General features: G+C 36.2%; 1 protein-coding gene across 1 annotated transcript; it reads left to right on the top strand.

The window, feature by feature from the left end:
* Window positions 1–12,978: 12,978 nt before the first annotated feature.
* On the top strand, window positions 12,979–16,917 carry LOC113357015. The gene is made up of 7 exons (XM_026600270.1): window positions 12,979–13,092; window positions 13,195–13,423; window positions 13,512–13,675; window positions 13,804–13,902; window positions 14,001–14,777; window positions 14,862–15,233; window positions 16,501–16,917. The coding sequence occupies exons 1-7, from the start codon at window positions 12,979–12,981 to the stop codon at window positions 16,915–16,917; spliced, it is 2,172 nt and encodes a 723-aa protein (XP_026456055.1).
* Window positions 16,918–17,363: the final 446 nt, after the last annotated feature.

Below are 17,363 nucleotides of genomic sequence, written 5' to 3'. Positions count from 1 at the left end.
GACCAGACGAGCACGAGCTCCGGGAACAAGTTGTTTCAAGCGAACACGATGTGCGTGAAGATCTACCTTCCCACGAGAGGTAACATTAAGCACAAACAGGGGCACCATCGGTATTTTCTCAATACATATGCAACATAGTAACAAAATTTGGGCACGACCCAGATATGAAGAGGTAAGCGGGCTTATCATCCACCACCCGGGACAGGGAGCCAACAAGCACTCGAAAACCAAACACCACTCATATGCAAACACATATTGTCCATCGAGCAACAACCGTCTCGGGAAGAATTAGCAACTCATGTCAGTGGTGACGAGAGAAACAAGAGCTCCCGAGACAAATCATTCAGAATGGACGAACATACGTACACGGTCCAACTCAATCCAGAAACTGAAATCCTACCTCTTCCACGTCAATCGCTGCTCTCCACTTCTGTCTGTCCAAAGAATTTTCCTCAGCTAAATTCCGCTTCTCCAAGTCATGCTTCACCGACTCATCCCACGTAAGTTTCGGTCGGCCTCTACGTTTCGTCCTACCTTCACCGTGGAAGATACGTCCTACGCAAACTGGCGCATCAGGATGTTTTCGGCGTAAGTACCCAAACCAGCGTAACCAATACTGGGTGAGCATCTCCTTGATTAGTGCTACCGTCAGCTTCTTGCGAACGTATTCATTCCTGGTGAGGTCGTTAAAATTTCATGCATCCTAAATATCATCTCTTAACTTTTTTATGTACACCCGATAGATATCCAAAGATATTATTCCATCTTTTTAATAAAACAGTAGTTGAAACACCAAGTTTGGTTTCGAAGAAAAGAGAGTATACGAAGAATTAAGGAGTCGGGAAATTCACTAATCCTATCCTCTCCCGCATCCATGTTGTTGTTGATTCTAAGAAATAATAAACAAGGATTAAAGTTAATAATATAGCTGATTAAATCTGAATCGCGTTTTAAACACGTTATAATAAAACACCTGGATTGTGAATAGATGAGGTTCTTCTTTTTGTTTCTTGTTGTCCACTACACCAAATTTGGGTTTTTGTAACAATATGATTCCTAACAAAATCTTTTTTGGTAACTCTAATAATCTATTATAGATCTAGCAGCTCATATAAAAAGTTAGAAAATTAAGAAATAATTACCATAATTTGGAATTAATTCATAAAAACTAAATAACTATTGAAAGTGTGAGATCATTACTTATACACCCCTAACACATTTTACACTAAATCACTATTACTAATATTCCTACCCAAAATCCATGTATACCAAGATCCACCCCATTTTTATAACTCTTTGTCATTTTTAGTAGTAACACAATTTTACATAGCTAACACATTGATTTATTTTAAAATTTAGAAAATGTAAAATAAAATTATAGGATTTTATAAATCTTTTGTTTAGAACCAATTTCAGTTTTAGAACCTGAGAACAACTTATATCCTGGAACCAAAATGATATGGGAACCGTAACCTAACTTGGCCATTTTCCCAAATCTTCTAAGGACCGAAAACACACCCGACACAACTCTTTCAACCATTACACACCTGAAGAACTCGATCATCTTTCTTCCTTTATATCAGTTGAACTCAAATCCGTTTAATTTTTGTCTCCCAAATACCGATCTATCTAGGTTGAAGGAATTAGAGGATTGAATCTCAGTCAATCAAGGAATTAGGAGTTTAATTTTTATCTCCCAAATCATCTAATTTTGCTGAACTTGATCAATTACAAGTTGGTTTTCTTTATTTTTTTGTTGCTTTAAGATTGTCTAAAGTCTCTCAGATTTCATGCTATGCGAATTGGGTGCTGTCAGGATTATTATAACATTGGGTTTAGAAATTGGATTTACATTAACTAACCTAAATGCATGATATTTCCCAAAATATGTTTGCTTTCTTTAACGGATTGATTGAACATATGGTAAATTTGTGGAGTGCTCAACGCCTGCAAAGGTAGAGTTAACTTCAGTGAGAATTCCTAGACTTAGAGTGTTTAGCTTAAGCTACAGGACAGAGTTCAGTTGTGATTTCTTCCGAGGTTTTGGTAGGCTTTTGATGTGAAACTTGAAAACAAAGATGAGATAAATTAAGAGCGACCAATTAGTGGTTAAATTTAAGTACTAGCTTATTGGTGTCTCAGTGAGGAAATACCAGAAATCAACACCTTGTCTTATGTAGTTATGTGTTGAAGCTCAATTTCGATATACATCCACAACCCAATTCATCTTTCATTGTGCCCTGCGCTAATCATTTTGGTGTTCATTATCTCTCAGGCTCCGTTGTGTTGTTGATGCAGGGGCATAATCATTTTGGTATCCATTCTGTTTAATTGCATTATACTATCACTTTACTTCTAAGAAACGCATCAGTTGTGTTATTCATTTTTCATTGTTTACCCCTTTTTTCTGAGTGTGGATAGGTCATTATGTGTTTGGTTATGGTTTTCTTAGTTCTGATGTACTAGGCTACCTCACAGCATTTACTTGTATCATTGGAAACCATTAGAACTGACTAATGTGCTTAAACATAATAGTTATAGGGATGCCTGATCTTTTTTGTAATTCAATCTTTTTTAGGTGTGGGTAGTTTTCAGTGTTTTTCTAGTGGCAGCAATCTCTAAATTGTATGAAATTTGGCGAAAAATTCAAGCTGAGTCCTATGTTCATGGAGGGCCTTCCAGTGATGCACTGTAAGGTCAAACCAAGTTGCGATTTCCTATGTCGTCAGCAAAAGGTGGATTACAAGGTTTAAGACTCCAGCATCCGCTTCTTGGTCACAATTTTGATGAACTAGGTATATGGCACTTGGGGTGCATATCTGGTAATGTACTAGGTTATGTTTCAGGAAGATTTAATATGTATGACAATGCATGAAGTTACTATTCTACATATGACTAAAGTCCTAAAGGATTTTTTGAAAGGCCAATTTTCTAATGGTATCGAATGGTTTTAATTTCTCTTGCAGAATTTGTAACTCTGGGGGAAGCTGATTCATATAATGTTTCCCAGCTACCTCAATGAGTTAATTCCCTTCTTGTTCATAAGTACAGGGTTGCGGGTCAAGAAAGTCAAGTAGTATGTTCTTTGTCTCAACTTGTAGAACGTGTTTTCTCTGTCTTACCTTAGTTCGGTAGGTAACCTAGATGTTAAGCATTTGTGAAGCGTCTCTAGGTTTTGAACATCAATTTTTGTTGTTCAGTGAAGATTCATTACAACAGCGGAGCTCCTTCTCACCTGCGCAAGAGGTTTCTGTTTTGATACTTTTCATTCACATATTGCACTACGACAAACTATAGTTTCATACATAGTATACAATTCTAGTAGAACTCCCCCTTCTTGGGTTTTTATTCATGTAAAATTTCTTCTCATGTATTGATATTTCCTCACTAGCCAGAGTAATCAAGGTTCTGGTAAAGCAAAAGGAGGTCCAAAGTTTCCCATGGATGAACTAATTTGTAGTGTCTGCTTGGAAGAAGTCAATGATGGAGAAATCGGCTGGACCCTTACATCTTTGCATCATATGTGACCTCTTGATTCATCACAATTTAAGCATGTACCTATTCATGTTGTTTATGTTGTAGATGTTATATGCTCTGTGCTAGTTGTGGCCCTTGTAGGGTCTTAACTTCTTGTTTGTATGAAATTTCAGAATTCAGTATATCCATAAGAAGAAGGTTTCAGTCCCCAACATAATCCAATGAAACATGTTACATTGCAGTTTGTCGTTTTAACTGAATCTGGACTTGCAACCCTGTTTTACTTCTTGTCTGGCAGCTTGATTTCCCCGTCATTTATTTTTATCACTTATGTAGGAAAGCATTAGCATATGCATATCATTAGTTATGTAACGCCGGAATCCTTTTAACTGATTTTTCATTTCTCTCTGGTGCTGTTACTGGAAATATTCTCCGAGTTCCTAGTTACTGAACTGCGTACTAATTTTTGAGTGTTCTAGATTCCAACTAGATGTCATTATTTATTTGTTGGAAGTTATAGGAAAGATAAAGCTGCTAGTAATGATGATTTTGAGTCGATGCTAATTGGCGATTTTGGACACAGTTTTTATGTTGACATCTTTCGGGTTTTACAGGCAACTGGATCAAAAGTTTCGCAGTTGGAGATGAGATGCTCAAACAGAAAAGGCAAAATTTGGACTTGGAATAAATAATACATGGTTTTGTAAAATGAGTTGATGAATTTTTTTAAACAAGTTTATAGATGCCAAAGAAAAGATTGTGATTGATCAGTAGTAAACTTGTGTTTGCTTCTATTTTATTTAATCTTAAAAAGAGAACATCAAGGGATCTATTTTTGCAACATCAAGCATGTTTGCCATCGTTGTTGTGACGAAATATGAAGGATTCTCTCTAAAGAAATATCAAGGATAGCAATTTTCCCAAATTATTATCATCATATGGATTTCTTCTCATTGTCAACAGTTATTTGGGTTTATGCTGGATTTTCCAATGGTAGAAAGCAATTTGAAATTTAATGCGGATTTGCCTCGCATTATTCAGTGGTTATTGTTACTGTAAATATCCTTAATTCGTTCCAAACAAAAATAAAATACATCTTCAAAATACAGATGCTCGGTATGCATACCGTTCTAATATGACCCTTTTGATCTTTAAAATTGATCTTTTAGAAAATTTCCCAAGAAAATAACCAACTGTTCACCATCAATATGCATACCTTTATAGTAGTCTAATCCCGGTCAGGTTTCGAGCTCGGAGCATCTTTTTTTTCTCAAGATCGCCATAAAAGGGTTTGTTCAAGGTTTCGAAGAATATTCCGATGGAATCTTACCTGTAAATGGTCAAATTCATCGTTCCTACGAAGTTTCCGACTTATAGTAGTCCACTCCCGGTCAGGTTTCGAGCTCAGAGCATCTTTTCTTTCTCAAGATCGCCATAAAAAGGTTTGTTCAAGGTTTCGAAGAATATTCCGATGGAATCTTACCTGTAAATGGTCAAATTCATCGTTCCTACGAAGTTTCGGACTTATAGTAGTCCACTCTCAGCCAGGTTTCAAGCTCGGAGCCACTTTCTTTCTCGAAGTCGCCAGAAAAGGGTTTATTCAAGGTTTCGGAGAATATTCCGATGGAATCTTACCTATGAATGGTCGGATTCATCATTCTTATGATGTTTCCGAATTATAGTAGTCCATTCCTGGTCAGGTTTCGACCTCGGGCCACTTTATATCTCGAAGTTGCCAGAAAAGGTTTGTTTAAGGTTCGGAGAATATTCCGATGGAATTTTACCTATAAATGGTCGGAATCATCGTTCTTACGTAGTTTCCGACTTATATTAGTTCACTGGAGCTATAAACTGACAAGTGTTTTTCATATTATCCTTAATAACCTCCTCTATTGAATCAGAATCCTAAATCTACCGATATTGTTCATAGTATCCTTAATGACCTCTTCGACTAAGTCGGAATCTTCACTGAAGATCTAAATCTACTAATATATGTTATATTATCCTAAATAATCTCTTCTTCCACTCGGAATCTTCATCAGAATAATAAACCTACGAATATTGTTCATATAATCCTCAATGTCATCTCCTACTATGTCGGAATATACACCTGAGCACTAAACCTACCAATGTTTGTCAAATTTTTTTATTGATCTCTTCCACTTATAAGTCTGAATCTTTAACGAAACCCTTAATCTATCGTCATTAAGTTTTGAAATTTTGTTTAATCGAAAAAGAGTAACAGTTTTTGATTTCATTTCTGATTCTTTTGATTCGTTCTTATATGTTTTTCGGATTTATATATAGTCAGAAGGTCGATAACAATTTCCAAATTTATTCTGATTTTTATGTAGGGGTATGATTCGTTGACATGGTTATAATGACATAATCTTGACATGGTGACACCTTTTTGTCTAAAACATCTAAACGACGATTAATTTGAAGCTAAGATTTTGGTGACACGTTCCTCCTATAAAACTCTACATTCATACCAAAAATGAGAGTATTTCGAAATACGAAACTTTGGATTTTTGTCTTACGAAAGTTCAAAAAAAACACACCTATGCTAAAAAAAAACACATTTGTCTTAATCCGTGTGAGAACCCATTATTATTTGTCTACTGTTGATAAATCTCCGCAATCCGTATGAGGAGGAATACAACGTCCAAAGTTTTTTATACAAAAACCTAAACTTTTTTTCTCCTCTAACTTTCCTCTTTCTCTGCTTTCCTTTCTCTTTCTCGGTCTGTTCTCTCCTTTCTAACTCCGCCTTAACCAAAACCCTCATAACAAATCCGTGTTCATAACCCTAAAAATCTTTGAATCCTTGTTAATCCGTGAATCAAAAACCAATCCGAAATCGAAAAAAAGCCTCTAATTGAAACATTCATAACCCTAAAAATTTGATTTTGTCCCTGAAATTAAAAAAACCCTTTTTTTGTGATAATAATTATTCTTCGATCTAATAGCCAACGATTGAGGTATAATTCCGAGCTTAATATGTTGTTGTTTTTGATGATCATGTTTGATTTTGATCTAAAATGGTTTGTTCTTTACTCTTTCTCAGACAAAAGAAGAACTAATAAACAAGAAGAAGACTATTGGAGCTTCAAAAATGTATAGTTTCATGAACCCTAACGCTGTCTATCTTCTTTGTTGCAATAGATGTTCAATTTTTATTTGTTTTTTTTTTCATCTCGATCTTAAACTAGGGTTTTTCAATTTGGGGATTTTCTTACTCTGTTAGTGAAGATGATCATTGACTTCCTAGATTTAAGTAAATACCGGTCTGATATGTCTATGCAAACTTATAGAATCTGTGTTTGTCTTTGAATAACCAATTTCATATGATTTTTATGTTGTTCCTTGTTGATTTTTCCAGATGACTGATGAAATGCGAATAGATGGAAGGGTTTTACGCAGAGTAATGCGAAGATAAGTAAGGAAGTTGGTGGGGAGTTTAGTTTGTTTGATGGGTCTATTACTGGGACTAATTTAGAACTTGAAGATGGGAAATTGATTACTCAGAAATGGAGGTTTGGGAATTGGGCTGATGGAATTTACTCTGCGGTAATATATCACGTTACTTTGAGTTTATTTTTTGTTATTGAATTGGATTATAGATTTTTGATAAAATTGGTTGTTGTTGATTGAGACACTTTTCATAACTTTCATGTTTGATTTACAAATTTAGTTTATGGAAAGTCAATCTCTGCATGACTCATTACAAATTCGTTTTTAGGTAGCCTCTTAGTGTCTACTAATACACGAGTAGTAACTGATAAGGTGTGTTTTAGTCAATAAATAAGATAATATGTTCTCTCCCCTGCCCCCCTCAAGCATTTGTGTTTTATTTGTAACGAACTGGATGCATTAAGGTGCCTACTCGTTACCCTCATATACACCATTATTTCTACCACTAGTTTGTAGTGGGATAATTTTTTGTCTATGAATCTTGGTTGCTTTCGATATCTAGGAGTTATTAGCAGCTGCCTGCTGAGAGAGTTCTTTGGTGCTCAGCTTGTGCCAAGTAGAAGAAAGCTGTTATAAATGAGTTATTAGGCTGGTAGTTCAAGATGATATTCCGATCTGGTAGCTTTCATTTCTGTGAAGAAGTTTCACTTTTAGTTTTATATTTTTTTGCCCCATCTTTGTTTTGTTTTGAATGAGTCATATCTATCAGTCTTTGATGTCGTTGGCGGTTTTAAACGAGTCATATCTATCAGTCTTTGATGTCATTGGTGGTATCGTATTAGCAGTCCTATCATCTAACTTGGCTTTTTTGTTTTGTTTTGCATCTCCTTCCATTGTTTTTGATCTTTCTAGCTAATATTTGCAAGTGTTTGTCAATTGGTTTTAGTGATGGAATGCTTCTCTACCTGAGCCAGTCGGGACCATTGGTAGGGTTAAGTCTTGGAGACAATATGCACAGCCGCATTGTTGATTCTCTAAAACTTGTCTAAGATTCAAAATGTGTGTGTTTTATACCCAATGATGTTGTTGTCAGCATTCAACGTTTTCTGAGCAGACTAGATTGCATTGGAAAATCCATTTTGGTCTTGTGACCTGATGCCATACGTACGTGTTTTAGGGTATTGAAAAATTCCAGTTGGGCTCACATGCTGAATATTCCGTATCAACAGAAATTCAGGAGAGTCTTATGAATACGCGTATTTCTATCTTAATTTTCTGAGTATGTATGATGATGTTAGCTTCTGCATGTGACTTCCGTTTCAAAAACTTAGAAATACTGCTTCTGGAACTCACTAACTCATGTGAAATTGGCAAACCGTGACTTTTACGCAAATAAATTTACATTTCCATCAGAAAGTCCTTCACATAGTTAATAGCTTCTTATGTGAAATGACATTGAAAACCATTGTGTCCATTCCACCCCCTTGAAGGGTTTCAAACAATTCTAGTTGCTCTGCTTGTAGTTTAGGTTGTCCTCAGTTCATTCTTACGTCGTTTCTGTTCTACGTGATTTGTAGTTTCTTTACCCGTGTCACTAGTTCTGAACAATTTGGGTATTGGTTTCGCAGATTGTGCCAGGAAACGAGCTAAAGAAAAATGTAAATTATTTCTTTTGGGGTACCAGATATGAATATGAATTGTAGTTTCACCAGCATTGTTGTTATATATTTGCACTTGAATTTGAATCTGAGCACATGCATGAGATGAACTACAGTATATTTTCAGGTCACCGGAACATGACATTTTCAGGTAGCCGGAACTTGGCCGAGGTCACCTTAATGTACCCTGTAAACATTAGACACTTGGTGTTTTTTTATTGGTCAGAAAATAAGACACATGTTATCTCTTTACAAGTCACTTGAACAGTTATATAAAGAGTTAGCAAAGGTTATAACACAATCTTTACATTACAAAATAAATAGGAAGAGTAAAATATCAATAGTTAGGATAAATATTGTAATGGAAATGAAGTGTTAGCTTATTTAATTTTCCTAATGGATAAAAAGCGTTAGATAAAAAACTAACACATTATATTACTGCATATAGGTAACCATTTTTTTAAGTTAGGGAAATTAGCTTCTATTTTTTGGTAACACTTTTTTTCATAAGAAAATCCTTGATTTGGTGTAGTGATCATTTCATTGTTTAGCACTTTTTTTCTGAATCTAATCTTCTTTCTGACGAAAAAATTCTCATGTGAATTATTCCAACTGGGTTTTAGGGTTTGTCATTTGTGCTTTGTATCTTTTTGGAAAAAGCAAGCTAATCAAGGAAAGTGAGTTGATTTCTGCTGAGGTGGATTTTATTAGAAAGGGTAGTTCTGGACATTTTGAAGCCAACATGTTTGTCCCTGCGGCCCTGCCCGTCTTGTATCAGTATGGTCAGGTTCCCCATTAGAAACCAGCGGTTCCTGGGCTTGTTCATATCGCATGACGCCTCGTGCCCTGTTAAACATGATTTACATGTAGGGGAAATTAGTGGGAGACCCAAAAAAAATAATATTATCATTGTCAGGCCCACAATTAATTTTGGGTACCGTGACACCCATAATTATTTCTTTGACACCCATAATTATATGAAATTATTAAGAAACAATACATAACTCGTTATACATACTATTTTTTCAGGCATTCAGGGGTATAATTGGAAGCGCAACTTGGACATAACATATCTAAAAATCCGCGCCTTGGAATTTTAAAAATTTTATATCGTTGCAAATCATTTTAAGAGAGTTATACAATGAGTACAAACAACAATATCAAATTTTTGTTTTTCACTAAAAAAATCGGAGTTGATAATCATTTTAGGCAAAATTTTCGAAAACTTGATACATAACCATTATGCAGCTATCAAAAAAGATGCATAACACATTAAGCAGACGCATAACGAATTATGCAACCATTTTCTCGACTGCCTAACAAAGTTATGCATTTATAACAAGTTATGTTGCCATTGTTTTGGTTGATTTTAGTGCGTACATAAAAAATTGATGCATAATGCATTACGCAGCCATATTTTCCAATGCATAAGAGGTTATGCATCAATTTTCTCGATGTATTATGCATTATGCAGCCATATTTTCGAATGCATAACAGGTTATGCATCGATTTTCACAACTGCATAACATGTTATGCAGATATTATTATGGGTGCATGACAAGTTATGCGGTCTTTGTTTTTGTTGGTTCCGATAGTGACAAAAAAGTTGCTGCATAACATGCTATGCAACCGTTTTCTGGACTGCATAACAAGTTATGCAGAAAAAAAACAAAAGAAAAAAACTGCAGATAGTGTTATGCAACCAATTTCGAGAACGCATAACAAGTTATGCAACAAATTTGTAGATGCATAACCTGTCATGCATCACTATTCACACCTCCATTTTCTTTTAAATTCACGTCACACGCACGCCAAACCTATCATCCGTTGCCACCACATTACCGAAACCAGTACATCGTCGCCTACGCTTGACTAGAAGTTTGGCCGGAAAGGCATCAAACTCACAAAGACTGGCAGCATTCCGACTGTTGAGCTTATCACTAGAAATGGCAGCTCACTGTCCCTACTAAACTAAACAGAACAATTTTTTTTGAGTGTAAATGACATAAAAAAACTAGTGCATAAGCACTCATTTACAGCGAAAACATATCCACTAGATGTTCATTCATCCACCAACATCTCTGTAATTCAAGTTCGTTATCATCCACTCTACTAACACAAGAGTATTTCAACCCACATCATTCCAGTTGCAACAACCCATTTCTATTATGTAACGCCCAATCAGTTCATGCCTTTACACAACCAAAATCATCACTCACTCACATAATAACAAGCATGAACAATCTCAAACTTCCTTCCTCTGTAATTAACAAACCACCAATCATCTCTATTTCAAATCTAACTAAAACCCATCTAAATTCTATAATCAAAAAACAATTTCGCAATACAATCTTAAAATCAATCAAAAGAAAACTCTCAAATTGAACTCCATATTACCTTTATGTTCTGAATTTGTATCACCTCCTGAAGCGACAACATCACCATGATTTTCCTAGCAACCCTTGTTTTCTAAAATCCCCTTCAATTTCAGATCCACCACCAACCCTTGTTTTCTCCTCTACATCAGTTCTAATCATTGAACTCAAGAACAAACCCTTCTTCATCGTAACGGCCAAAGCCCATCTCTAATTCGAATCAATACCATCTTCATCTTCTCCATACCCTAACTGTAGTTTCAGAACACCACTCTCCACATCTCAACCCCCATCTTCTAAATCTTGATACATCCATAATATCTTCTGGATTGCAACACAGATTCAGATTAGAATCGAAATTCCTTGCTGCTGTAATTTTTTTTCCTGTTCATCTGCAACCCTAACCATCACAGAAAACCATCAATTCATCATATCAATCTTCATAGCAGCAACGGACTCAAAACCCCCGTCGATCTCATAGCATATTCATTACCAGCAACAACAAAATATTCTCTTCAATCATCACCAGATTCGGCAGCAGCTTCAACTATCTTTCTGCAACAACACAACCGTAGCTCCATCGACCTCAAATAATCGCTCTTCTCGATCTGATTCAAGTGTTGATGAAGATCTGCAGTTGGGAGGAAGAAGAAAAACGAATTGAAGAAGTAGTTTCCTTTTGAAAAGAGTAAAACAGAATTTTATAAATTATGGGTTTTAGAATAATTTTTTCCCCAAAAATGGGGGCGCGCCTGAAGTTTTCTGTCCGTGGGTTTCTCAGTGGAAAAATCTGAGAGAATAGGTCTCACTGTAGTTTTCACTTACATGTATCATAAAAGTGATATTTTGGTTTTGAGTTGTAGTTGGTGATTTAAGGCATTAGGGAAGAAATTTTTGAGTTGTAGTTTTTGGTCCCAGTGTTTGGTCATCCTGTCAGCTTTTGAGTGCTTCTTGTGAATTTTTTTTGTTTGTTTGTGCCGATGTCATTATAATACAGTATAACTTCTATAAAATAATAGGTTTGGGACCAAAATTATTATTTTAAAGAAATATTATATTATCGATAATATAATAAATTATTATTTTATAGTAAACAACGCCGTCTAGGCTTTTATTAAAGAACAAAAGTATTTACACAATGTTGGTTGGGAGACGAGCAAAAGTAATTCCTAGCTTGGAGGTAGAATAGTACTAGTAGGTTAAGTAAAATATCGACTAATTTTGTAAAAGCATTATATTATATTATTGATTAATTGCAATACAAATACAGACACTCCAAGTATTAATGACACTTCAAAATTACTTCTTGTTGCAGCATAACAACGTGGCCCGGGTACTTTGATTGCATTACGAATTATTGGGGATTAACTACAACTTGGTTCGAGTTTTAGAGAATAAGAAACCCATATTAGATCATATTTTGGGAAAGTTTAATATGTATGAAATTAATTTTTATTTTTCTAATAGCATTATTATTTTATACATTACTTGGGACCGGATATTTATTATGGGAAACTTTTGAAATATATTATTTTATGATTTTATCAAATTTATTATTTTAACACTAAGTGTCCGAGTCGGGACCAGGAACTTTTATTATTTTAACAAGAATATTGTATTATGGAGTATTACTTTAAAGAAGTTATATTGTATATTGGTTAAATCATTGGGCGATTATACCATTGGCCTGAGCTAGGAACTCTAGGCTAATTTTTTATCGAGCTAATGCTTTTTTCTATCAAAATATTTTCCGTTATTTTCTGTTGTTCTTTCTTATAGCAGCTGTGTGTTATAACAAACTCTGTTAGCTGCTTTGTCTCATTCCACAAGAAAAGATAAAAGAAGCACTGTAAAGAAAACAAAAGAAGAAATATGTTTAATTTTCTACACGATATATGGCTTAGATTACTCAAAAGGTACACATGATCTGCACTCAATCTCTTGTGTATATACTCCCGCCATTGTTCCTCAGATTTTATCAACCGAAACTGCGTGTTTACTGCGCTGTTTCCGCGTGCTACATTTACATTGTTGGTTTTCTTCTTTATTATCTAATGGTGGAGATGGTCGAGACGCCTAAAGCATGGCTTTTGATTCTGTGTGCTTCTCTACTTTGTGTAGAGTACACCATCGACGCATTGTCTTACGATCACTCAGCAACCATTGAGGTAATTATATATGGCAAATCTTATCAATATGCACATGCAATGTCCACAGAGGTTCAGCCGAATATAAACTTTCCATCTTAATTTTTTTTCCTTCGGCTTCAGTGTTTAGAAGAACCTTTGAAACCGCAATACAACGGGGGGATAATAGTTAATCCACAGTTCACATATGGTCTCACAGGATGGTCTTCTTTTGGTGGGAACGGCGGAAAGATAATGCAGAAGAAGTCAAAGGATGGAAATAGCTTCATCGTCGCATACAACAGATATCAACCCTACGATACCTTCTCACAAAAGATTTACCTACATAAGAAAAAGCTCTATGCATTTTCCGGTACAAGAAAAATGTTCTTATTCATGAATATTTTCGATTTTTAGGGTCAATCTTAATTAGCAAATTGTAAACTATGATGTTATTTCAGCTTGGATACAAGTTAGTCACGGAAAAGAGCCAGTAACGGCTGTTTTCAAGACAACGGACGGTTTTACATTTGCGGGTTCTGCTGTTGCTCGATCTGGTTGCTGGTCCATGCTCAAAGGTGGCCTCACTGTCAATTCATCTGGCTATGCTGAACTTTATTTTCAGGTATTTGCTTGTTTTCATCTTATCTTCAGAACCTTGCTTAAATCATTCCAACTTTACTTAGAGCCATGACGAGGCAGGAAGCAGGATGAGTTTAATTAGTTTTTTTCTACACATTCATCGATTTTCAGAGCAACAGCATAAATGTAGAAATATGGGTAGACAATGTTTCATTGCAACCGTTCACTGAAGTGCAATGGAGATCTCACCAAGTTGAAGGTATTGCCAAGGTATGAAATTAGTATGTAAACGAAGATTCAAATACTGTTATTCGTACTTTCTGGATCATTGAGACCCTCTATTGAGAATTCAATATTATTGTAATCAGGCACGTAAGAGGGACGTGAAAGTTCATGTAATTGATTCAAAGGGTGAGGTTCTACAGGGCGCAAATATCCACTTCAGGCCTAGACAAAGCAAAGCAAGTTTCCCATTTGGGTGCGTCATAAATAAGGATATCCTAGGTAACCAAGCCTACCAGAGCTGGTTCACATCTAGGTTCTCGGTGACCGTTTTCGGGAATGAGTTGAAGTGGTATTCCACTGAAAGGGTCCGAGGGGTGGAAAACTACACTGACGCTGATGCCATGTTAGCATTTGCAAAACAAAACGGAATATCCGTTCGAGGTCACTGTATCTTCTGGGATGACCCATATTACCAACCCGAATGGGTAAAATCCCTCTCACCTGCAGAACTGAAAGATGCAGCATATAAGAGGCTCCAATCTGTTGTATCGAGATACTCAGGGAAATTTGTAGGTTGGGATGTTAATAACGAAAACTTACATCACCAGTTCTTTGAACAAATGCTCGGGGCAAATGCTTCAGATGTTTTCTTCCAAATGGCCTACCAGCTTGATCCAACAAGGATGTTCATGAATGAATATAACACAATAGAATGGAGTGGTGAGACTGTGGCGTCACCAGCGCAGTATTTAACGAAGCTTCAAGAAATTAGATCGTTTTATAAGGGTCCAACAGGTATAGGAGTAGAGAGTCATTTTATCACTCTTAACATTCCTTACGTGAGAGCTGCCCTTGATACTCTAGCTTCAGCAGGAGTTCCTATATGGCTTACGGAGTTGGACGTATACAGTGCAGATCAGGTATATCATTTTAGATAATCAATGTAATATTTATGCTGACAGAAGTATCCGAATTAACAATTTTTTTATTGCTTTTTGGATAAGGCATTCCATTTGGAGCAGATCTTAAGGGAAGCCCATGCTCACCCTGCAGTTCAGGGGATTGTCCTGTGGGCAGCAAGGACTGCAGCAGGTTGTTATCGAATGTGCTTGGCAGATGAAAAGTACAACAACCTTCCCACTGGTGATGTAGTGGATAAGCTGATCAATGAGTGGAAACCATATAGCGTGGATGGAGAAATCGGTAGTGACGGTGAGTTTAAGACTTCGCTCTTCCATGGGGAATATGATTTGACGATTTATCACCCATCTACGAATACCACATTAAATCGAATGTTCAAAGTGGCAGCACCAGAAATTTCAGCACAAAACTTGAAGGATACAGTATCACCAATGATACTACATCTGCAAGTTGATGTATGATAAATCCTTGTACCATTAAAATCGAATGTGTACAAGTTTAACTCTACAATGGGGTGCTATTATATGTTAATGACAGTGAGAAGAAAAAGGAAGTGCTGGAAGTAATTATATAAAAAATGTCAGCATATGTATTACGAATATCAGAATTTTTGTACTCCCCCGTCACTCGTCAGCCAATTTTAATCGTTTCTACATTGCTCGTCTATCTAAACCTTACTCCCTCCGTTCCACATAAATGGGTCTTTTCGTTTTTCAAGTTTCGCCTATTGAAATAAAAGCATATAAAAGAATGTTATGACGTACCTGTACTAGACATTTTTTTAAGTCCAGGGATTACGGAAGCCATGGATATCTAAACTTTGCCCTGAAAATTTAAAAAATTATGGGTCTTTTGGTGCTTGACTGTATTTTTTTTTATCGATAAATAATGATTTATTAAGGAAAAGAAAACAACAACACGCGTATGATTGACATTCCTCGACCAAAAATCTTGTTGAGGGAAAACCTTTAATGACAAAAATCTAATAAAAAAGGCATACCAGGTGTAAACATTGTTAGACGGAGCTATAGCAAAGATATGTGACATAAAGTAAGCCACCATACCTGTAAGTAGTCATACGTCGCTTTTAGGAGCTTTATATTAGAATACATTCTTACGAACTTAGATAAAGAATCCAGTGTTGTGGTTTGGTGATCACCAGATGAGTAGAGAAAATCTGCTTCTACCATTGACGGAAATCTACCCACAGGAAGGTGTTCTAGTAGGCAGCCACTAAATTTGATGGACACCAGATTTGGTGCATCAATCTCTACTTTAAGATTTCGTGAAGAATTTTCTAAGGTGAAGTGCTTGAGGTGGGGGGCTGAAAAAGATACGACATCTAATTCTTTCGCACTACATTTGCACAGAACCAATTCTTCAAGGATAGGAAAGCTAGAAAAAGACTTGCTTCGTCGACTCCGTGTCCTTAAATGCAACACCCGAAAGCCGAAGCACCTAAAGCCTTGGTAAAGAAATCGATTGTTGGTGCTGATTGGAAGTAACCCACCAGCTCTTGATGAACTTCCAGATACAAGGCGTTGAACGTTAAACAACTCTGGTATTTTCACAGTAAAATCTCTTTATTCTAATCTCACCTCTGACTTTGGCATCCCTGATTTCCCACACAATTTTGTATGGAATAGTTCTATACCTCCTAAGAGCAATTTCCTAGTGTGGTGTTTAATCCATGACAAGCTAAACACCCTGGATGTGATGCAGATAAAAGGCATTGATATTTATAACTCCTGTGTTCTATGCGGCGACGACACTGAATCCCAGGAACACATCTTCCTGCATTGTAAGATAGCTCATAGGGTTTGGTCTTCGGTGTTACCAAAAGAGGGTTGGTCTTGGGCAATTCCAAGAAATATGCAGATGCTTGTTCTAGGCTGGAACCAAGTTCATTTCACCACTGCAGGAAAATTTCTCAGGGATCTAATTCCAGCAGCAGTAATCTATACCATTTGGTCAGAACGTAACAGGCGCATCTTTGAGATGAACTACAACTTCAAGACAGACTCCGATCTTTGTATAGAAGCAAAGTCATTGATCCTTGCTTGGGCGAGTGCTTCGGGACAACGTATCCAGAATTTCTCTAGCACCATTTTTAATAACTGGGATGCTCTCTTCATGTAATTTAGTTGTTTTTACTTTCTGTTTTTCTACCGCTGGTAGATCTTCATTGTACTTCCTTTTCTCTTAATACATCTTCTCTTCTTATAAAAATTTTTTTGTGGGAAATCAAAAACTTGCGGCCCACATACAAAATTAACATCCAACACCGTTAGTGATTCACAACTGAAAAGTTCAGGTGGAACCAGTTGGTGTCTCGTCCATTTCCCGAGAATAATCTCTTCAACTTTACGCGTTTTTAAAGCAGTAATCCATTGCCTTACTCGGTTTGCATCAAAGTGAATTGAATCCATGTTGAGACAGAATTTCTGTATTGTTGACACGTTATTAGATAACAATGTCCTGTCCACAAAATCCATAAACCTATTGATCACCTTGGATAATTGATCGAAAATATCTGTTTCTGGAGTAATAGTTCGCCATTCACGAAAATCAAGAACGGGAATACA

The sequence above is a fragment of the Papaver somniferum genome, chromosome 1, assembly GCF_003573695.1.
Source record: "Papaver somniferum cultivar HN1 chromosome 1, ASM357369v1, whole genome shotgun sequence".
NCBI lineage: Eukaryota > Viridiplantae > Streptophyta > Magnoliopsida > Ranunculales > Papaveraceae > Papaver > Papaver somniferum.
Note: the sequence above shows the minus strand (reverse complement) of the source record. Positions and strands in the feature narration are given on the sequence as shown.

Coding starts and splice junctions, on each gene's coding strand:
- LOC113357015 (XM_026600270.1), top strand. CDS start 12,979: ATGGTGGAGATGGTCGAGACGCCTAAAGCATGGCTTTTGATTCTGTGT. Junction 13,424..13,511: donor AAAGCTCTATGCATTTTCCG/GTACAAGAAAAA, acceptor ATGTTATTTCAG/CTTGGATACAAGTTAGTCAC. Junction 15,234..16,500: donor TACTACATCTGCAAGTTGAT/GTATGATAAATC, acceptor GATGTGATGCAG/ATAAAAGGCATTGATATTTA.